Consider the following 24,157-nt stretch of genomic DNA (forward strand, 5'->3'; position numbering starts at 1 on the left):
ATACAAAAGCCACATAGACACACCACAAAACATAAAATTATAGACCATGATGAGTTTAAAATGTAAATATTAAAATATTCAAGAAAATATTTTCAGATCAAATCCAGTAGAATATTGAAAAAGAGTATTCACCATAATGAAGTGTTTAATTTCCTCATATGAGGATGGTTAAGCAAAAGTAAATCAATCAGTATAATAACTTGATATGAGTGTAATGATCAGACTCACAGTTACAGAGAAGAAAATCATGGCTACCAGTGGCGAAGGGCAGAAGGGTAATATATGCGTAGGGGAGTAGGAAGCACAAAATATTGGGTATAAGATAAGCTCAGGGATGTATTGTACAACATGAGGAACATAGCCAATACTTTCTGACAACTATAAATGGAAAGTAACCCTTAAAATTTATACAGTTTTTTAAAAGTTAATTAATTTAATGTTATTTGGTTTGTAGACATGTTATGCATGACTGGAACTGTGTAATTCTGTAAAATTTACTGTAAAAATTTAATTTAATGTTATTTGGTTTGTAGACATGTTATGCATGACTGGAACTGTGTAATTCTGTAAAATTTACTGTAAAAATTTAATTTAATGTTATTTGGTTTGTAGACATGTTATGCATGACTGGAACTGTGTAATTCTGTAAAATTTACTGTAAAAATTTAATTTAATGTTATTTGGTTTGTAGACATGTTATGCATGACTGGAACTGTGTAATTCTGTAAAATTTACTGTAAAAATTACAGTAACCCATTTTTCAGAAGATGCAAGAGACAGTTAAAGAGTTAGGTGACATTCAATAACAAGGGAAAACAAAACAAAACAATCATTACAAGCTACACATTAAAGAAAGCTGACAAAATCCAATTTCTCTCATGGTAAAAATTCTTAAGAAACTAAGAAGAGTGAAAAAAGCCCTCAACATGATACAGAGTATTAAAAAAAAAAAAAAAAATCTAGTATCAAGCTCAATGATGGAACCTGAAAGCTTTCCTCCTAAGATCAGGAAAAATACAAGAATGGCTACTTTCACTGCTGCTATTTAACTTTTACTAGAAGTTCAGCATGGAAATGATACAAGAAAAAGAAATGAAAGCCATTCATGCACATTAGAGTGACAGGTAAAACAATGTGTATTTGCAGATGACATGATCCTATACATAGAAAATATCCAAGAATTCACAAAAAGCTGCTACTGCTGCTAAGTCACTTCAGTCGTGTCCGACTCTGTGCGACCCCATAGACGGCAGCCCACCAGGCTCCCCTGTCCCTGGGATTCTCCAGGCAAGAGTACCTACTAGGGCTAAAAACCAAATTTAACAAAAGTGTAGGACACAAGATTCACACACAAAAATCGGTTTTGCTTATTATGCACACAGTATCAATGAACACACTGACTGTGAAATTTTAAAACTTCCTTTACAAGAACAATGAAACAATTTAAATACTTAAGAATGAATCTGACCGAGGAAGTTACATATTTACATGTGGAAAACTACAAAACATTATCATTATAAGGAATTAAAGAATGCCTAAATACATGGAAAGTCATCCTATGTCCATGGATAGGAACATTTAGCATGTTAAAATGTCAACACTATCCAAAGTAATCTATAGATTTATTAAATGCCTATCAAAACTCTTTAACAGCCTTTTTTGTAGAAATGAAATATCCAATTAACAACCTCATATGCAATTTCAAGAACCACAAGTAGACAAACAATATTGAAAAACAAAAAAGTGAAAGGACTCACATTTTCAAACATTGAAATTAGAAACATTATAAACCAACAGTAAATTAACAGTGTGGTACTAGAAGGGTAGACATATAAACCAATGGAATAGAAGACTAATTGGAATTAACCTTCATATATGGCTAACTGATTTTCAACAAGTGTGAAAGACCATTCAATTGGAAAAGGACAGTCACTTCTTGACACATTGTACTAATAAAACTCTGATATCCACATGTAAAAGAATGAAGACATATCATATATATATATAAATTACCTCAAAATGGATCAAAGTATGAAAATTTAGAAGTAAAATTACAGCAATTTATAAGAAAATCCTAAGGGAAAACTTCATTACATAAATTATGTTATGATTTCCTAGGTATGAGGCAAAAAGAATAGGTAATAAAAGAAAAGAAAATCAGATTTCATCAAAGAATTCTCCAGGGCACAACACTGGAGTGGGTAGCCTTTCCCTCCTCCAGGGGATCTTCCCAACCAGGTATCAAACCCAGGTCTCCTGCATTGCAGGTGGATTCTTTACCAGATGAGCTCTCAGGGAAGCGCACTGATATTGGAAGAATACTGGAGTGGGTTCCTATTTCCTCCTCCAGGGAATCTTCCTGACCCAGGGATTGAATCTGCATCCCTGCCACTGCAGGTGGATTCTTTAACAGTTGAGCCACTGGAGAAGCCCAAAATGATGCATGTGAAAGGGAAAGTGTCTTTTTGACTCTTTGTGGCCTCATGGACTGTAACCCACCAGGCTCCTCTTTCCATAGAATTCTCCAGGCAAGAATCCTGGAGTGAGTTGTCATTCCCTTCTCCAGGGGATCTTCCCAATCCAGGAATCTATCCTGGGTTTCCCACATTGCAGGCAGATTCTTTACCATCTGAGCTACCAGGGAAGCCCATGGGCTGTGGAAAACATTTTGTGTTTTCTCAGAAAGTTAAACATGGATATATCATACAAACCAGTCATTCTAATTCTGGCTATATATCCAAAAGAATTGAAATCATGGGCTCAAACAGCTACTTGCACACCAGTGGTCACAGCATCATTATTCACAATCATGAAATGACTGGATAAAATGTGACATATACACACAAAGAAATATTATTCACCTTTTAAAAGAAGGAAATCCTGATATGTTACAATATGTATGAACTTTGAGACATAACATTAAGTGAAATAATGTTAAGTTGGAAAGTACTGCATGATTCCACTGAGATTACCAGAGTAGTTAAATCTGCAGAGACAGAAAATAGAATAGAAGTCACCGGGGGTTATGAAGTGAAGGGAATAGGGAGTTACTGCTGAATGATACAGAGTTATGCAGGGATGATGAAGACATTTGGGATGCTGATAGTGCTGATGGTTTCATAACATTGTGGATTGTAATGCCTAATGTAAGTTCTAGTCACACAATACCTTAAAATTATAAATATCATTATGTATATTTTATTATAATAAAGACAACACTCGATTCTATATCACTACCAAGTATATAACAAAGGTCAGAGTGCTAACAAGCTCTTAGGTAAATAACATCCATCCCCTTTACCTCTGAAAATTTTGTTGCGAAATCTCCTTTACCAGAATAACCTAGTAATGCCAACACATAATTGTTTCAGGTAAAGATTTTCCTTGTTTCCTTCATCTTTTAAGTGAGAACTTGTTAGTATATAGATTAGGATTATTGTAAGCATTTGAAAATATGATTGTAATGTCAATGGTTTAAAAACATTCGTTACTTAATCACTAAGGCATCATTGTTTGTGTAATACCTGGAGGCATTAAACCTGATTAATTCTAAGTTAACTGCCTCCTTCTGACAGGATATGGTTCTAAAAATCTTCAAATGAAGTAAAGACACTTGCCTTAACAGGTTCTGTGGAAATATGGAGGAAAGAAACCAGAAAATTTAGGAGCCAATACCCGGATATATGAATGGATTCCACAGAATGATCTTCTGGGTAAGACCAAAGAGAAGAAAATCAAACAGAAATAAATAAGGGATAATCTGAATAATTACTCAATAACAAATAAATCCAAAACATTTGTTTTCAAAATAAGAAATAAAAACCTTGATGGCTTCTTCACATTTCTTCTGGAGTTTGTTAAAGAAAAATTATCCATGACACTTGTTAAAGACTAAACTGAAGTGAAGTGCAGTGAAAGTTTTTTAGTCATGTCCGACTCTTTACTACCCCATGGACTATACAGTCCACGGAATTCTCCCAGCCAGAATACTGGAGTTGGTAGCCTTTCCCTTCTCCAGGGGATCTTCCCAACCCAGGGATTGAACTAGGGTCTCCTGCATTGCAAGTAGATTCTTTACCAAGAATCCTGAGCTATCAAAAAAAGCCCCAAAAGACTGTAAAGAACACTTTATCCAAGGCCATCAGGATGAATACTACTGCAATAGACTTTCACAGCAAATCAGAGATTGGACTCCATCTGAGTCAAAAAGGAAAAGTGGAAAATTTATAGACAAAGTACAGAGTGGATGGTCATTAGATAAAAAATTAATAAGAGTAAGCATCACAGACAAGGGGTGGGGATTCTGGAAAAAACAACTGAATCAGATTATTGCTGAAGGCAGGTCAGAGTGATCAGGTATCAAATAGGGGGACGGTGAAGGATGAATCAATAATCAGAGAGGTGATCAAATATCAAGGTTTCAAGAGTCTAGGGAAACTGACTTCATAGGATGCTTGCTAAAATTAGGTAACGCAGAGATAAAAAAGAAACTCCCAAACCAGGACCTAGCTTAGAAGAGAGTTCAGAGGAGCCTGACTAGACTTTGGTCAAGGATAGAATCTTTTTCAAGCTCTAACATAAATATGGGTTTTATAATTCTTCCACTTATGATATAATCTCTGCCTCTTCAGAATCAGGGTAAAGGAAAGTACCTTTAGATAAGGCTCTCATTACTTTTTGTATAGAATATGGCAACACCTTTCTGACTCTGTGTATCCATTTTCTCCTCTGGTTCCATCCGCCTCTCTGGACTTTCCCTGCAGTAACTATTTAGGGGGAAAAAATCTGGCAAACCATTTCGTCATCTAGCATATTACGAATGGCTCCAGATTACTATAAAATTACATGCACAATTCTGTTTTCTTTAACAGGTACTTAATGAACTTGCCTTGGTCTATCTTTCTATCCTGTGCTGCCAACATTCTCATGGTGAAACCCTGCATATCTCTCCTCCCATGTCTCATTCACAGAAGCATTTTTTCTTAAATCCCTCGATCCTGTTTATTAAAGCATCATCATCCCAATTACTTGTCCAATGGCAGGTACTCTTCATCATTTAACTCTGCACAAATTTTTCAGAGGTTTATGGAATGACTCACTTGCTGGAATCACTAATTGCTGCTTAGCCTGGAATAATCAATTGCTACTTTCTTTAGCACCTATAGGAATCTATATATGGCTTCATTGTACACAATCATATAGAAGATGCTACCTAACTGAATTAACTATTTATAAAGATATTATGGCTTTCTGTTTCTAAAACTCTTTCAATTTAGAATACTGATTTTTTTTTTCTTTTTAGGTCATCCCCAAACCAGAGCTTTTATCACTCACTGTGGAACCAATGGGGTCTATGAAGCTATCTACCATGGGGTCCCTATGGTGGGAATCCCCCTGTTTGGTGATCAGTATGGTAATGTTGCTCGTGTTAAAGCCAAAGGAGCAGCTGTCGAATTAGACTTGCAAAGAATGACGAGTTCCGATCTGCTTAACGCTTTGAAGGCAGTTATTAACAACCCTATGTGAGTATAAAGTATACAGTTTTCTGAGAAACATTGGTATTTTAAAAGGAGTAATTGTTTCATTCAGTTTAATTCAATACTTTTATATAATCACCAGGACATATCTAACATCAAATAAATTATTGTCATATATTTCTCAAATTCTATGAAAATATTTACCTATTGTTACTGGAGAATAGATTTCATCCTCAAAGAAATGCTAAATTTATTTAAATAAGCTAAACTATTTTTAAAGAGTCACACATACTTTTGCTAATATTATTTTTTGTTCATGTGCATGCTCAGTACTAAGTCATGTCGCTCTTTTGCAACCTTATTGACTTTAGTTCACCAGTCTCCTCTGTCTGTGGGATTCTACAGGCAAGAATACAGGAGTGAGTTGCCATTTCCTTCTCCAGGGGAAATGGAGGTTTTTATATATAAAAACCTATATAATCCAGGGGCTCTTCCTGACCCAGGGATCCAACCCACATCTCCTGCATTGGCAGGCATATTCTTTACCACTGAGCCACCTGGGAAGCCATTTATTATGTCTTTAAAATTACAAATATTACTACTATAAAGAATTTAGGCAATGTGACAGAAATATAGAGAAATAAAGTTGAAAAAAATCACGTAGCTCTCTTCAGGTATCTATAACCTATTACCAGTATAGAAATATTACTTCAGATATTTCTTTGTGCTAATTTACAAATAGAAAAGAAAAAAATGTATAAAAATGGGACCAGGCTACATTTTGGGACTTCTCTGGTGGCTCAGATGGTAAAGAATCTGCCTGCAATGCAGGAGAGGTTTGATCCCTAGGTCAGGAATATCTCCTGGAGAAGAAAATGGCCACCTACTTCAGTATTCTTAGCTAGAGAATTCCATGGACAGAGGAGCCTGGAGACCTACAGTCCATGGGGTTGCAAGAGTTAGACACAACTGAAGCAACTTTGCACAGCATGCTTGGTATATCTATTCCTGAATGATTTGTTTTTATTAATTTTTTATCTGACAAATTTTTTTTTTCTGTGTCTTAGAGCTATTGTTTTTTCCTTGTTTTCCTGAAATGTATCTAGAGGTACTTATTCATTAAATTCTTGTATATTAAGAAAGACCTGTCTTTTTTTTTTTTTTTAACCAAATGGTGACAGGGTTTTGCATACTTTTTTATTTTGGCTCACAATTCTGTTTCTCAGAACTTTCTACATATATTTCATTATTTTTCTCCAATTTAATGTTCTGTACTCTCTATCAATGATAAGTGCACTTCAGTGTGGGAGAATAACCTTCCTCCTCCATCTCCTTCACAAACCCAAAGGAATACTTCCTCTAAGTGAGCCATTAAGAACCCTAAATCTAGAGCCTATTTTACAGAGAGAAATAACTCGGAAAGAGAAAAACAAAATCTAGATTTTCAGAATCTAGAAAAATGGTACTGATGAACCTGTTTACAGGTGAGGAACAGAGACACAGATGTAGAGAGGATGGTATTGTGGACTCAGCAGGGGAAGAAGAGGGTGGGACAAATTGAGAAGAGTAGCACTGACATACCATCGACTTACTCTCAGCCCTTACTTCTTGCCCAGAGGATCACATCAAGCTTCTTGTTTTCATCTGAAATGTCAGGGCCATGAAAATCTCAGACTGAAATCTTTCCTGCTGTTGTTGAAAACTAGCTCCTTTTAGCACTAATACTGAACCAGGGAGAGGGAAGAGAAGTACAGGAAGAGTTATTTTCTCATAGCTCTGCCCCTTAAATGCTGTTTCTGTCACTATTATGTTCCCAGCACCACATTCAGCAAAAGAGATAAAAATTCTGTATTCTCAAATGACATATTCTACATTCCTCTTTCTGAATCTTTAAAATGCTACTTTTAGTTAGAAATTCTCCCCTACCTCCAATTATTATAGAGACTATCCAACAAATATAGGAATATCCAACAAATTTCAGTTAATAAATTACCATATCTAGAAATATCTCAAGAGGAAAAAAAAAAACTTTCATGTATATTCTGTGCTCTTGGTGATATCATTTATGACATAATATATTCATAATTATGTAATATACTTTTAATAGTATATAACAATTTTAGGTATATCATGTCCTTAACAAAATTTTCAAGTGGCTATCTATATATTCAATCCTTAGCTATAAAGAGAATGCTATGAAGTTATCAAGAATTCACCATGATACACCAGTGAAGCCCCTCAAACGAGCAGTCTTCTGGATTGAGTTTATCATGCGTCACAAAGGAGCCAAACACCTTCGACCAGCCTTCCACGACCTCACCTGGTACCAGCACCACTCTTTGGATGTGATTGGCTTCCTGCTAGCTTGTGTGGCAACTATTATATTCCTGGTCACTAAATGTTGCCTGTTTTGTTGTGGGAAGTTTGGCAAAATTTCAAAGAAGAAAAAGAGAGAGTAGTTTTTGTTTTTTTGTTTTTTTCAACAGTTGGACTAGAAACCTTGATGAAATCCATCTGAATTATCCCAGGCACTGATTTGAACAGATTTCTACTCACTTGGGTTCTTGTCCATTCCTCAGCTTATTGAGTCAAAGGTCAAACTCTCACTCCAAAAATATGCCACATGATTTATAATTATGATTTAAAAGAATCTTTTATTTAAAAACAGAGGATAAACAAATAAACACATAAAAGTTGCTACCATTAATGATGTAGTGGTTTACTTCATTCATTGCTTTCAGTTCAATCAGTTGAGATGCTGTTTGAGGCCTTACGAACATAACGAGGAATTCTATTTTCAGTACTAACCATATTGAATATTTCCTTAATATCTGACATGATTTTGGGTTCCACATTCTAAAGGAACTAGACAAGGAGTAATGTAGAGCACACTCTAGTCAGAGCTTTCCTTCCAGTCAGGATGATCAGGAACTCATAGGGTTTCTACTCCTCTGTAAAGCACATTTTACACCATCAATTTTCTTTCATATCATACATTAGATGTTGTCCCTCTTGAAATACAAAGCTTTGCTTTGTATTTGATTGAAGATTGTCCTTCATTTGGATATTAGTAATGATAACACTCATTTGATGATAATAATAGTACTTAATTTGTATTGTAACACTTCATAGCTTCAGAGAACTAGTGATTACCATATATTAGCATGGTTGTTGGTATGATGGAGCAAAAGTAAATGGCTGGAATTTAATACCCATCCTTTCAAAGTAACAATTTTTTAAACATTTATTTTAATTAATTTATTTATTTATCTTTCACTGTGTTATGTCTTCATTGCTGCACATGGGCCTTCTCTAGGTGTGGTGAGGAGGAGCTACTCTACTTGCAGTCTGCGGGCTTTTCATTGAGGTGGTTTCTTTTACTGCAGAGCACAGGCTCTAGGATACGTGAGTGTCAGTAGTTGTAGCCTGTGGGCTCTAGAGTGGGAGTTCAGTAGTTTTACTGAACAGGCTTAGTTGCCTCATGGCAGGTGAGATCTTCCTGGACCAGGGAATGAACTCGTGTCTCCTTCAGTGGCAGGTGGATTCTTAACTACTGGACCAACAGGCAAACCCTAAACTAACTTAAACATTTTTTCCCCTATTAATTTTACTTAGAACATATACATTTGGAGAGAAGGAGCAAACTTCTTAGAGCTATACTGCATATTTCCTGGCGAAAATGCATTTCTCAGAAATGCTATTTGCTGTGGGAATGATTTCTCCATTTAAAGAGAAATTCAGTGGATTTTCTCATTTCTTCCTTCACTTCCACCACTTCCCCTGGTCTTATAAATGGTCCTTTGATCACTATTACAAGCACAAGTACTTAGGCTTCTTACTAACTAGCATCTGCTGGAAATCTGCAGTAAGCTTGAAAACACAGCTTGAATTTTAATAAAAAGAGTTATCTCTTAAAAAAAAAAGGGAACATTCCCTTTCTTTCTTCTCTAATCATATAGGATCAGTTTTGGGGGGTCTGGACAATGATTTTGAATTACCCAATTCTCCCTTTTAAAAAAGATGTCTCTAATATTCTTTTCTAAAAGTCTATCTCCAAAAAGTTATTTAACATAATACACAGTTGTATGGGATCACCGATTCAATGGGCATGAGTTTGAGTAAACTCCGGGAGTTGGTGATGGACAGGGAGGCCTGGCATGCTGCAGTCCATGGGGTCACGAAGAGTCGGATGCGACTGAACTCAACTGAACTGATATCAACCAGATTTAATAATAATTTATCATCAGTTCAGTTCAGTTCAGTTGCTCAGTCATGTCCGACTCTTTCCCACCCCATGAATCACAGCATGCCAGGCCTCCCTGTCCATCACCAACTCCCGGAGTTCACTCAAACTCACGTCCATCGAGTAGGTGATGCCATCCAGCCATCTCATCCTCTGTCATCCCCTTCTCCTCCTGCCCCCAATCCCTCTCAACATCAGAGTCTTTTCCAATGAGTCAACTCTTCGCATGAGGTGGCCAAAGTACTGGAGTTTCAGCTTTAGCATCATTCTTTCGAAAGAACACCCAGGGCTGATCTCCTTTAGAATGGATTGGTTGGATCTCCTTGCAGTCCAAGGGACTCTCATGAGTCTTCTCCAACACCACAGTTCAAAAGCATCAATTCTTCAGCGCTCAGCTTTCTTCACAGTCCAACTCTCACATCCATACATGACTACTGGAAAAATCATAGCTTTGACTAGATGGACCTTTGTTAGCAAAGTAATGTCTCTGCTTTTAAAAATGGGGCCACCCAAAATGGACGGGTCATGCTGGAGAGGTCTGACAGAATGTGGTCCACTGGAGAAGGGAATGGCAAACCCCTTCAGTATTCTTGCCTTGAGAACCCCATGAACAGTATGAAAAGGCAAAAAGATAGGACACTGAAAGATGAACTACCCAGGTCTGTAGGTGCCCAATATGCTACTGGAGGTCAGTGGAGAAATAACTCCAAAAGAAGAAAGGGATGGAACCAGAGCAAAAACATTACCCAGTTGTGGATGGGGCTGGTGATAGAAGCAAGGTCTGATGCTGTATGTTAGGTCCATCAATCAAGGCAAATTGGAAGTGGCAAAAGAAGAGATGGCAAGAGTGAACGTCGACATTCTAGGAATTACCAAACTAAGATGGACTGGAATGGGTGAATTTAACTCAGATGACCATTATATCTACTACTATAGGCAGGAATCCCTTAGAAGAAATGGAGTAACCATCATGGTCAACAAAAGAGTCTGAAATGCAGTACTTGGATGCAATCTCAAAAACAACAGAATGATCTCTGTTCATTTCCAAGGCAAACCATTCAATATCACGGTAATCCAAGACTATGCCCCAACCAGTAACGCTGAAGAAGCTCTAGTTGAATGGTTCTATAAAGACCTACAAGACCTTTTAAAACTAACACCCAAAAAATGTCCTTTTCATTATAGGGGACTGGAATCCCAAAGTAGTAAGTCAGGAAACAGCTGGAATAACAGGCAGTTTTGGTCTTGGAGTTCAGAATGAAGCAGGGGAAAGGCTAATAGAGTTTTGCCAAGAGAACGCACTGGGCATAGCAAACACCCTCTTCCAACAACACAAGAGAAGACTCTATACATGGACATCACCAGATGGTAAACACCAAAATCAGACTGATTATATTATTTGCAGCCAAAGATGGAGAAGCTCTATACAGTCAGCAAAAACAAGACCAGGAGCTGAATGTGGCTCAGATCATGAACTCCTTATTGCCAAATTCAGATTTAATGAAAGAAAGTGGGGAAAACCACTAGACAATTCAGGTATGACCTAAATCAAATCCCTTATGATTATACAGTGGAAGTGAGAAATATATTTAAATGACTAGATCTGAAAGACAGAGTGCCTGATGAACTATGGACAGAGGTTCATGACATTGTACAGGAGACAGGAATTAAGACCATCCCCATGGAAAAGAAATGCACAAAAACAAAATGGCTGTCCGAGGAGGGCTTACAAATAGCTATGAAAAGAAGAGAAGTGAAAAGCAAAGGAGAAAAGGAAAGATATAAGCATCTGAATGCAGAGTTCCAAAGAATAGCAAGGAGAGATAAGAAAGCCTTCCTCAGCGATCAATGCAAAGAAATAGGGGAAAACAACAGAATGGGAAAGACTAGAGATCTCTTCAAGAGAATTAGAGATACAAAGGTTACATTTCATGCAAAGATCAGCTCAATAAATGACAGAAATGGTATGGATCTAACAGGAGCAGAAGATGTTAAGAAGAGATGGCAAGAATACACAGAAGAACTGTACAAAAAAGATCTTCACGACCCAGATAATCACGATGGTGTGATCATTGACCTAGAGCCAGACATCCTGGAATGTGAAGTCAAGTGGGCCTTAGAAAGCATCACTATGGACACAGCTAGTGGAGGTGATGGAATTCCAGTGGAGCTATTTCAAATCCTGAAAGATGATGCTGTGAAAGTACTGCACTCAATATGGCAGCAAATTTGGAAAACTCAGCAGTGGCCACAGGACTGGAAAAGCTCAGTTTCCATTCCAATACCAAAGAAAGGTAATCCAAAGAATGCTTGAACTACTGCACAATTGCACTCATCTCCCACGCTAGTAAAGTAATGCTCAAAATTCTCCAAACCAGGCTTCAACAATACGTGAACCATGAACCTCCAGATATTCAAGCTGGTTTTAAAAAAAGGCAGAGGAACCAGAGATCAAATTGCCAACCTCTGCTGGATCATAGGAAAAAGCAAGAGAGTTCCAGAAAAACATCTATTTCTGCTTTATTGACTATGCCAAAGCCTTTGACTGTGTGGATCACAGTAAACTGTGGAAAATTCTGAAAGAGGTGGGAATACCAGACCATCTGACCTATTTTTTGAGAAACCTGTATTCAGGTCAGGAAGCAACAGTTAGAACTGGACATGGAACAACAGACTGGTTCCAAATAAGAAAAGGAGTGCGTCAAGGGTGTATATTGTCACTCTGCTTATTTAACTTATATGCAGAGTACATCATGAGAATCGCTGGGCTGGAAGAAGCACAAGCTGGAATCAAGTGCGTCAAGGGTGTATATTGTCACTCTGCTTATTTAACTTATATGCAGAGTACATCATGAGAATCGCTGGGCTGGAAGAAGCACAAGCTGGAATCAAGTGCGTCAAGGGTGTATATTGTCACTCTGCTTATTTAACTTATATGCAGAGTACATCATGAGAATCGCTGGGCTGGAAGAAGCACAAGCTGGAATCAAGTGCGTCAAGGGTGTATATTGTCACTCTGCTTATTTAACTTATATGCAGAGTACATCATGAGAAATGCTGGGCTGGAAGAAGCACAAGCTGGAATCAAGATTGCCTGGAGAAATATCAATAGTCTCAGATATGCAGATTACACCACCCTTATGTCAGAAAGTGAAGAGGAACTAAAAAGCCTCTTGAGGAAAGTGAAAGAGGAGAGTGAAAAAGTTGGCTTAAAGCTCAACATTCAGAAAACGAAGATCATGGCATCTGGTCCCATCACTTTATGGGAAATAGATGGGGAAACAGTAGAAACAGTGTCAGACTTTATTTTTCTGGGCTCCCAAATCACTGCAGATGGTGATTGCAGCCATGAAATTAAAAGACGTTTGCTCCTTGGAAGGAAAGTTATGACCAATAATACTCTTTAAAAACCATAATTGTTAATTAGGTCCCATTTGTTTATTTTTGCTTTTATTTCCAATATTCTGGGAGGTGGGTCATAGAGGATCCTGCTGTGATGTATGTCAGAGAGTGTTTTGCCTATATTCTCCTTTAGGAGTTTTAGAGTTTCTGGTCTTACGTTTAGATCTTTAATCAATTTTGAGTTTATTTTTGTGTATGGTGTTAGAAAGTGTTCTAGTTTCATTCTTTTACAAGTGGTTGACCAGATTTCCCAGCACCAGTTGTTAAAGAGATTGTCTTTAATCCATTGTATATTCTTGCCTCCTTTGTCAAAGATAAGGTGTCCATATGTGCGTGGATTTATCTCTGGGCTTTCTATTTTGTTCCATTGATCTGTATTTCTGTCTTTGTGCCAGTACCATACTGTCTTGATAACTGTAGCTTTGTAGTAGAGCCTGAAGTCAGGTAGGTTGATTCCTCCAGTTCCATTCTTCTTTCTCAGGATCGCTTTGGCTATTAGAGGTTTTTTGTATTTCCATACAAATTGTGAAATTATTTGTTCTAGCTCTGTGAAGAATACCGTTGGTAGCTTGATAGGGATTGCATTGAATCTATAAATTGCTTTGGGTAGTATACTCATTTTCACTATATTGATTCTTCCAATCCATGAACATGGTGTATTTCTCCATCTATTAGTGTCCTCTTTGATTTCTTTCACCAGTGTTTTATAGTTTTCTATATATAGGTCTTTAGTTTCTTTAGGTAGATATATTCCTAAGTATTTTATTCTTTCTGTTGCAATGGTGAATGGAATTGTTTCCTTAATTTCTCTTTCTGTTTTCTCGTTATTAGTGTACAGGAATGCAAGGGATTTCTGTGTGTTGATTTTATATCCTGCAACTTTACTACAGTCATTGATTAGTTCTAGTAATTTTCTGGTGGAGTCTTTAGGGTTTTCTATGTAGAGGATCATGTCATCTGCAAATAGTGAGAGTTTTACTTCTTCTTTTCCAATTTGGATTCCTTTTATTTCTTTTTCTGCTCTGATTGCTGTGGCCAAAACTTCCAAAACTATGTTAAATAGTAATGGTGAAAGTGGGCACCCTTGTCTTGTTCCTGACTTTAGAGGAAATGCTTTCAATTTTTCACCATTGAGGATAATGTTTGCTGTGGGTTTGTCATATATAGCTTTTATTATGTTGAGGTATGTTCCTTCTATTCCTGCTTTCTGGAGAGTTTTCATCATAAATGGGTGTTGAATTTTGTCAAAGGCTTTCTCTGCATCTATTAAGATAATCATATGGTTTTTATTTTTCAATTTGTTAATGTGGTGTATTACATTGATTGATTTGCGGATATTGAAGAATCCTTGTATCCTTGGGATAAAGCCCACTTGGTCATGGTGTATGATCTTTTTAATGTATTGTTGGATTCTGATTGCTAGAATTTTGTTAAGGATTTTTGCATGTATGTTCATCAGTGATATTGGCCTGTAGTTTTCTTTTTTTGTGGGATCTTTGTCAGGTTTTGGTATTAGGGTGATGGTGGCCTCATAGAATGAGTTTGGAAGTTTACCTTCCTCTGCAATTTTCTGGAAGAGTTTGAGCAGGATAGGTGTTAGCTCTTCTCTAAATTTTTGGTAGAATTCAGCTGTGAAGCCGTCTGGACCTGGGCTTTTGTTTGCTGGAAGATTTCTGATTACAGTTTCAATTTCCGTGCTTGTGATGGGTCTGTTAAGATTTTCTATTTCTTCCTGGTCGAGTTTTGGAAAGTTGTACTTTTCTAAGAATTTGTCCATTTCTTCCACATTGTCCTAATTAACCTTAAAGGCTTCTGCCCATCAAAGGAAACTATTAGCAAGGTGAAAAGACAGCCTTCAGAATGGGAGAAAATAATAGCAAATGAAGCAACTGACAACTAATCTCAAAAATATACAAGCAACTCCTACAGCTCAACTCCAGAAAAATAAATGACCTAATCAAAAAATGGGCCAAAGAACTAAATAGACATTTCTCCAAAGAAGACATACAGATGGCTAACAAACACATAAAAAGATGCTCAACATCACTCATTATCAGAGAAATGCAAATCAAAACCACTATGAGGTACCATTTCACACCAGTCAGAATGGCTGCCATCCAAAAGTCTACAAATAATAAATGCTGGAGAGGGTGTGGAGGAAAGGGAACCCTCTTACACTGTTGGTGGGAATGCAAACTAGTACAGCCACTATGGAGAACAGTGTGGAGATTCCTTAAAAAACTGGAAATAGAACTGCCTTATGATCCAGCAATCCCACTGCTGGGCATACACACTGAGGAAACCAGAAGGGAAAGAGACACGTGTACCCCAATGTTCATCACAGCATTGTTTATAATAGCCAGGACATGGAAGCAACCTAGATGTCCATCAGCAGATGAATGGATAAGAAAGCAGTGGTACATATACACAATGGAGTATTACTCAGCCATTAAAAAGAATACATTTGAATCAGTTCTAATGAGGTGGATGAAACTGGAGCCTATTATACAGAGTGAAGTAAGCCAGAAGGAAAAACACCAATACAGTACACTAACGCATATGTATGGAATTTAGAAAGATGGTAACAATAACCCTGTGTACGAGACAGCAAAAGAGACACTGATGTATAGAACAGTCTTATGGACTCTGTGGGAGAGGGAGAGGGTGGGAAGATTTGGGAGAATGGCATTGAAACATGTAAAATATCATGTATGAAACAAGATGCCAGTCCAGGTTCGATGCACGATACTGGATGCTTGGGGCTAGAACACTGGGACGACCCAGAGGGATGGTATGGGGAGGGAGGAGGGAGGAGGGTTCAGGATGGGGAACACATGTATACCTGTGGTGGTTTCATTTTGATATTTGGCAAAACTAATACAATTATGTAAAGTTTAAAAATAAAATAAAATTAAAAAAATAAATAAAAACCATAATTGAATCTTTCACCATTTTATGCCAAAATCAAGATATCTTACATAATATAAAATTATGTTAACATAAGGAACTTAAGTAATTCAAGGTTTTGATACCTTATTTCTGAATTTTCTGTTTTTTTCAAAAGAACTACTCTGATAAATAAGTAAATTTATTCTATTTTATAGAAACTGGAACTTCTCTTAAACACTAATATTTGCCTATTTAAATCATCTATACATCATTGTATTAAATAAACAATTTGCTAATAATTTTAGGTATGCAGAGCCTAAACCTTTGTAACATGCTTTATTTTTCCAGTTTAGTTTTAATAGGCAATTTTTTTTTTCCTGGATTTTTATGATGTCTGGCTTTCCTCAGATCAGATCAGATCAGTCCCTCAGTCGTGTCCAACTCTTTGCAACCCCATGAACTGCAGCACTCCAGGCCTCCCTGTCCATCACCAACTCCCTGAGTTCACTCAGACTCACGTCCATCGAGTCAGTGATGCCGTCCAGCCATCTCATCCTCTGTCGTCCCCTTTTCCTCCTGCCCCCAATCCCTCCCAGCATCAGAGTCTTTTCCAGTGAGTCAACTCTTCGCATGAGGTGGCCAAAGTACTGGAGTTTCAACTTTAGCATCATTCCTTCCAAAGAAATCCCAGGGCTGTTCTCCTTCAGAATGGACTGTTTGGATCTCCTTGCAGTTCAAGGGACTCTCAAGAGTATTCTCCAACACTGCAGTTCAAAAGCATCAATTCTTTGGCGTAAAGTCTGTTATAATAACATGTTCTAAAATACTTTATATTTAAACTAGTTACATCTCATACATCATTATGTTAGGAAATCCTGCTCAAATTTCTTCCATATCAAGACTTAATTTAAAATAAAAATTTTAAATTATCACAGGTATACACAAATATTTTATACATATGTGCATATATATATGAACACAATGTCAAGTTCTATGTGTCATAAACAAAAAACGATCCATGAAATTCTATGCTTTAATTTCTAAATGCGGCTGTCTTTTATGGTGAAGGAGGTATTTATTTCAGCTATATTCAACATATTTTACCAAAAATAATGATTCATCTGTAATCTCAGATCTAAATTATCCATGTATTTATGAGGATATCAACCGTAATATTTTAAAAAGCAGTACAGTTGGGGCTTAGAATAATATGCAGTCTATGGAGCAGAGAAACATCAGTTCTGCAATTCACGTTGTATTGCCATTGACCTTTTGTTTCTAAATTTTGTTTCCTCCCTAGGTTCTTTGCTTCTGATTCCCACTCCATTTCTATTAATGTTCTAGATTCTGGCTCTAAACTTGGCTGAGTAGACTGAGATCCTAAAATCACATTCTCACTTCCTGGCATTTATTTCCCTGAGAGATGTCCTTTTGTACCCTTACATACAATTCTCTCGTATATAATATCAGCAAATCATATAACATGATGACATACAAGTACCTATTTTCACCCTTTTCATACTTTTAAAACTCAACATTCAGAAAACTAAGATCATGGCATCTGATCCCATCACTTCATGGCAAATAAATGGGGAAACAATGGAAACAGTGACAGATTTTATTTTTGGGGGCTACAAAATTACTGAAGATGGTGACTGCAGCCATGAAATTAAAAGACACTTGCTCCTTGGAAGAAAAGTTATGACCAACCTAGACAGCCAATTAAAAAGCAGAGACATTACTTTACCAGCAAAGGTCCATCTAGTCAAAGCTATGATTTTTCCAGTAGTTATGTATGAATGTGAGAGTTGGACTGTAAAGAAGGCCGAGTGCTGAAGAATTTATGCTTTTGAACTGCAGTGTTGGATAAAACTCTTGAGAGTCCTGTGGACAGGAAGGAGATCTAACCAGTCCTTCCTAGAGGAAATCAGTCCTGAACATTCATTGGAAGGACTGATGCTGAAGCTGAAACTGCAGTACTTTGGCCACCTGATGCAAAGAGGTGACTCATTTGAAATGACCCTGATACTGGGCAAGATTGAAGGTGGGAGGAGAAGGGGATGACAGAGAATGAGATGGTTGGATGGCATCACTGACTTGCTGGACATGACTTGGAGTAAGCTCTGGGAGTTGGTAATGGACAGGGAAGCCTGGCATGCTGCATTCCAGGGGGTCACAAAGAGTTGGACATGACTGAGTGGTTGAACTGAACTGGTTCTAACAGTGTTAGCTGATATATCAAAGTGCGTATGATTTGCATTTCTGTGAGGGTTAGAAATACAGTTCAATTTTTTTGTTGGGCATATATATTTTTTCTTTGGAAAAATTATTCAATGTGTCTGATCAGTTTTAAATCAGATTATTTTACTATTAATTGTATGAGTTTTTTTAATTAAATTTTATTGGAGTATAGTTGATTTACACAATGTTGTGTTAATTTCTGCTGTCGTTGTTGTTCAGTTGCTCAGTCATGTCTCAGTCTTTGTGACCCACTGAACTGTAGCTTGCTAGGCTCCTCTGTCCTTGGAATTCTCCAGGCAAGAATACTGGAGTGGGTTGCCATGTCCTCCTCCAGGGGATTGTCCCAATCCAGGAACTGAAACTTTGTCTCCTGCTTGGCAAGCGGATTCTTTACCACTGAGCCACCATTTCTGCGGTACAGCAAAGTAAATTGGGAGATTGGGTTTGACATATGAGTTCTTTGTATTTTGGGGCTATTAATGCCTTATTGGGTATGTGGCTTGCTGATATCATCTGTCAGTTGCCTTTTCTTTCTTTCTTTCTTTCTTTTTTTTGCTGTGCAGAACTTATTATTTTGATGTTGTCCCACTTGTTTACTTTTATTCTTATTGCTGTGCTTTGGGGGTCAATCCAAAAAACTGTTGCCAAGACCAATATCAAGGAACATGTTCCCTATTTATTCTTCTAGGAATGCTTTAGGTTTTTGTTTTTATGTCTAATTCTTTATCCATTTCATGCTAAGTTTGTGAGTGGCATTTGGTAGAGGTCCAGTTTCATTCTTCTGGACATGGTAATGTGGTTTTCCTACATTGTATTTCGAAAGGATTATCCATTCTCCATCTATTGTTATTGGAACTCATGTTGAATATTGGTTGCCCATATTTCTTACATTTTTTTTTTAGCTCTCAGCTCTTACATTTTTTTTAAACTCTCAACTCTGTTCCAGTGGTCTTTGCCCATATTTTTTGCCAGTGTCGTTTCAGCTCATGATTGCTATTTCTTTGTAACATAACTTGAAATCAGGAAGTGTAATATCTTCAGCTTTGTCTTTCTTTTGGGGATTGTTTTGGTGATTCAGGGTGTTTTATGGCTCTATAAAAATATTAGGAGTGTTTTTCCTATTTTTGTGAAAATGCCTTGAAAATTTTATATTAACTGTTTTAAATAGTAATAGCAGTGTAGTGTTAGTTGCTTGGTCATGTCCAACTCTTTGTGACCCCACAGATGACCTCCCAATGTCTCTTCCACATTGATTTCTCCCTCTTGTGGGGGGATTTATTTAAGTTGTGTATCTCCTTTTGATCCCACAATACCAGCCCCATGTTGAGAGTTTCCCATTTGTCTTCTTAAGGATAGAGTCCTGAAATGTTCAAGGTTGTGAGTATTCTCCCAGTACTACAGATATGGGTCAGATTTCTGCATTTGCTAACTCTTGCTGTCCATGGCAGTGCACAAAGGAGATGGTTCTGTGGGTCAGGGAGGAGGAGCAGAGTGGTGTGGGTGAGATAGATGAAGCACTGGGGAAGCCTGTGGCCACTCAGACTGGTCTGCAGATGAGGTGTCCAAGGAGATGGTGGGAAGTCCACATGATGGAGTCTGCAAATTTTTAGTAAGAAGAACCACAAAGTGGTTAGTGGTATTGCTTTGAGGAGTTCTAAGATTCAGCAATGATACCAGCCTCTTGTAACCCTTTAGCTTTGCAGATCACTCAGTAATCTTGGCAAGGTAAAAAAAAAAAAAAAAAGGCATTCCTTATTGCTGGGACACCATGCACTGACTCATAAATTCATACAATTTCACTTTCCCCATATGGGAGAAATTCCATTTTACATGGATCTTTTGTGGCACTGAACCATGATAATTGGGAAGAAGTGACAGAAAAAGCAAAACTGTTCATCTTATCCTCTTCAATGCATACATTCTTGGGATTATTTGCTCCCATGGTGGGCTGAAACTTCTCCATTGGGCTTTCAGATTCCCAGAAAGTTATGCTCATCCTGAGGTAACTACCAAAATCATTGTTCTGTGGGGATGACAGTAGAGATCTCCTATTCTGTAGTCTTGCTGACGTCATTCCAGAGAAGAAATTCTTGCCATGAAAACCTCAAAAAAGCTGATATCAATGGAGAAGGAATGTGGAACAACCTAAGATTAAAAATCAAGTCAGCATCTTGTAGGCCATTTCAGAGAGTATAGATTTTAATATCTATACAAGACATAGTTATCAAAACATTTGACTGAAGTAAGATAATTTGTGAAAGAGAATTAAAAAAAAAATCAATGAAGTTTCTCTAGCTTCCCAGGTGACTCAGTGGTACAGAATTTGCCTGCTAAGCAGGAGATTCAGTAGACACTGGTTCATTCCTGGGTCAAGAAGATCCTCTGGGGAAGGAAATGGCAACCCATTCTAATATTCTTGCTGGAATAATCCCAAGGATAGAGGAATCTTGCGGGCTACAGTCCATGGGGTCCCAGAGAGTCCCAGACACAACTTAAACTGCAGCAAAATTTCTCTATGGAAAGTGAATTGCATGTGTGAAGGATTTGAAGCAGTGAGACCATAAGGGTTCTGTAGTAATTCCAGATTAGGTATGTAAATGACTATAATGGTGAAGTCTACAAATGTAAATAGATTGACTTACAATTTTGGAGTAGAATGTGTAGAAATAGTAAACAATTGGATAATTACACAATTATATTTTTGTTAAGAGACAATTATTCTTATGACAACGTTATCATTATATATTCCTATTGTTTAATTGCTTAAAGAAAATAGACTTTTTAAGCAAATGTCCCTAAATATCACTGGATTCATTTATACAGAGTGTAGTGAATTCAAGTTGCAAAAATTCAAGCAAAAAATGGAATTTTATATTATAAAAATTATTTTAGAACAAGAAGGCAAAGATAGTACAATTAGATTTGCTGGATAGAAAGATAATATTATCAAGTTATGTTCTTCATGACTTCCTTTCTTCACTCTATTAATAAAGTATCTCTTCTCAACATAACATAAGTCTGATGAGAACTAGAGTTTGAATAGGCTTCACTAATAGTGAAAAGATATATTTATCTGTTTCTCTTAAAGGTAGATGTGATTTAGCAGGAAGAGTACTGAATTCAGCATCAGAACATTTGGATCTAAATCTCTCTGCCTTTACATATAAAAGTATGCATTGTCACTCCATCTGGCAGTAAGTGATGGCCTCATTCTTATCTGAATATTTAGTAGATTTATCAGTAAGAAAAACACTACAGAGACTATCCTGTTCAAACAAACATTCAAATAAAAGCAGAGAAAAATATCCAAAATATTAAAAAAAAAATCTCAGTTCAGTTCAGATGCTCAGTTGTGTCCAACTCTTAGTGATCCCATGGACTGCAGCATGCCAGGCTTCCCTGTCCATCACCAGCTCCCAGAGCTTGCTCAAACTCACGTCCAGCGAGTCGGTGATGCCATCCAATCATCTTATCCTTTGTCGTCCCCTTCTCGCCTCACCTTCAGTCTTTCCCAGCATCAGGGTCTTTTCCAATGAGTCAATTCTTTGCATCTGGTAGCCAAAGTATTGGAGTTTCAGCTTGAGCATCAGTCCTTTGAATGAATATTCAGGACTGATTTCCTTTAGGATGGACTGGTTGGATCTCCTTGCAGTCCAAGGGACTCTCAAGAGTTTTCTCCAACACTGCAGTTCAAAAGCATCAATTCTTCAGCACTCAGACTTCTTATAGTCCAACTCTCACATGCATACATGACTACTGGAAAAACCATAGCTTTGATTAGATGGACCTTTGTTGTCTAAAGTAATGTTGACCAAAGTATTGTCTCTGCTTTTTAATATGCTGTCTGTGTTGTCATAGCTTTTCTTCCAAGGAGCAAGTGTATTTTAATTTCATGGCAGCAGTCACCATCTTTAGTGATTTTGAAGCCCCCCAAAATAAAGTCTCTTCCTATTTCCATTATTTCCCCATCTATTCACCATTTATTTATTTATTTGCCAAACAAATTTAGTCTTCATTGAATACACATGAGATGATGATGGATTTTCTTAACATTATTTGGAAATTATTATGAATTTATGTTTAACTTCACATGCCCTTTTTTGATATCAACTAAAGACTCATTGGAAAAGACCTTGATGCTGAGAAAGATTGAGGGCAGGAGGAGAAGGGGACGACAGAGGATGAGATGGTTGTATGGCATCATCGACTCGATGGACATGGGTTTGGGTGGATTCCGGGAGTTGGTGATGGACAGAGAGCCTTGGCGTGCTGCAATTCATGGGGTCACAAAGAGTCAGACATGACTGAGCATCTGAACTGAACTGAAAATAAGTTTGGAAACTCTCACTCTGAGGGGTTTCTTTGTAACTCATTTTATTGACTTTAGTGATATTTTTCTTTCCGTCAAAGCAGTTGCATTTCCTTTTAATCTTTAATGCAAAGTACACAACTCAAATTAAAAGATGCTTACTCCTTGGAAGGAAAGTTATGACCAAGCTAGATAGCATATTGAAAAGAAGAGACATTACTTTGCCAACACAGGTCCATCTAGTCAAGGCTATGGTTCTTCCAGTGGTCATGTATGGATGTGAGAGTTGGACTGTGAAGAAAGCTGAGCACCGAAGAATTGATGCTTTTGAACTGTGGTGTTGGAGAAGACTCTTGAGAGTCCCTTGGACTGCAAGGAGATCCAACCAGTCCATTCTGAAGGAGATCAGCCCTGGGATTTCTTTGGAAGGAATGATGCTAAAGCTGAAACTCCAGTACTTTGGCCACCTCATGTGAAGAGTTGACTCATTGGAAAAGACTCTGATGCTGGGAGGGATTGGGGGCAGGAGGAGAAGGGGACGACAGAGGATGAGATGGCTGGATGGCATCACTGACTCGATGGACGTGAGTCTGAGTGAACTCAGGGAGTTGGTGATGGACAGAGAGGCCTGGTGTGCTGCGATTCATGGGGTCGCAGAGAGTCGAACATGACTGAGCAAATGAACTGAATTGAACTGAACTCAACTTAAAGTTTAGTCCAACCTTCTAGAAATTGACTGTGAATCTTTGGATTGTGAGTTTCATGCACTTGGTTTAAACCCAGATTTTGTTTGAGCACAGTTAATGTCGTGAAAACTGTAAAAGGCTTCTGTGTCCTTTTCATGTTACGTATATTGTTTTTTGACCCTGAAAAGAAGGACTACTGGGAAGGTACTTGTATGGCTCGTGGATTTTAGTCACTGGATTAATTTAAAAGTTATTCTGGATGAACTCCATTTTCATGGGCATGAGCTAACTATCCTGGTACCTTCAACAAGTTTTTTGTTTGATGATCCAAGATTCCCTTTAATGTGGAGATTCTTCAACTTCCAGTAAGCAAGGAAAGTTTCATGGGATAATTCAGTGCTGGTCTCTACACACTTTCTTTTGAACTGCCAAAACTTTCATGATGGGACAGGCAAGTAAAACTGATAAAAATGATCAAAATTTTTTTTTTAGCAACAGCCAAAAGAGTATGTGATAGTGCTGTCACAAAGGAGTTACTCAGCAGGCTACAGACAGCTAAGTTTGATATCTGTGTGCTGACCCTTTAAGCCTTTGTGGAGAATTAGTGGTTGAACTCATCAATATTCCATTTATATATTCTTTGCAATTTTCCTATGAAAAAGTCATTGAGAGATTGTGTGCTGGGCTTCTTATGCTTTCTTCACATATTCCTGATGTTACATCAAGACTGACAGATAGTATGACTTTTATACAGAGGCTGGAGAACTGGTTATTGTATACCATGAGTGATGTGATATCTGCACATTATTCATTTCCAGAATGGAATGAATATTACAGCAAATTTTTAGGTAAGAGAAATTTGCAGGCAATAATCATTCTTATTTCATATGTATAATGTGAGTGTCTATTT

The 24,157-nt window shown here is 37.4% G+C and overlaps 1 protein-coding gene and 1 pseudogene across 1 annotated transcript in view; both read left to right on the top strand.

Annotated features, from left to right (window-relative positions):
* Positions 1-8,184, top strand: part of LOC147370540 (UDP-glucuronosyltransferase 2C1-like) — a 37,274-nt gene extending 29,090 nt beyond the window's left edge. Inside the window, exons 4-6 of the mRNA XM_086405516.1 lie at positions 3,626-3,713; positions 5,303-5,522; positions 7,657-8,184. Coding sequence (XP_086261642.1) covers positions 3,626-3,713; positions 5,303-5,522; positions 7,657-7,936 — 588 coding nt within the window. The 3' untranslated portion in view covers positions 7,937-8,184. The remainder of the gene's footprint in view (positions 1-3,625; positions 3,714-5,302; positions 5,523-7,656) is intronic.
* A 12,099-nt stretch (positions 8,185-20,283) lies between these two features.
* LOC147370541 (UDP-glucuronosyltransferase 2C1-like) overlaps positions 20,284-24,157 on the top strand; it is a 33,437-nt pseudogene continuing 29,563 nt past the window's right edge.

The sequence above is a fragment of the Bos grunniens genome, chromosome 6 (genome assembly GCF_055505025.1).
Source record: "Bos grunniens cultivar Pamir isolate PY7600 chromosome 6, Bosgru_T2T1.0, whole genome shotgun sequence".
In the NCBI taxonomy this organism is placed as follows: Eukaryota; Metazoa; Chordata; class Mammalia; order Artiodactyla; family Bovidae; genus Bos; species Bos grunniens.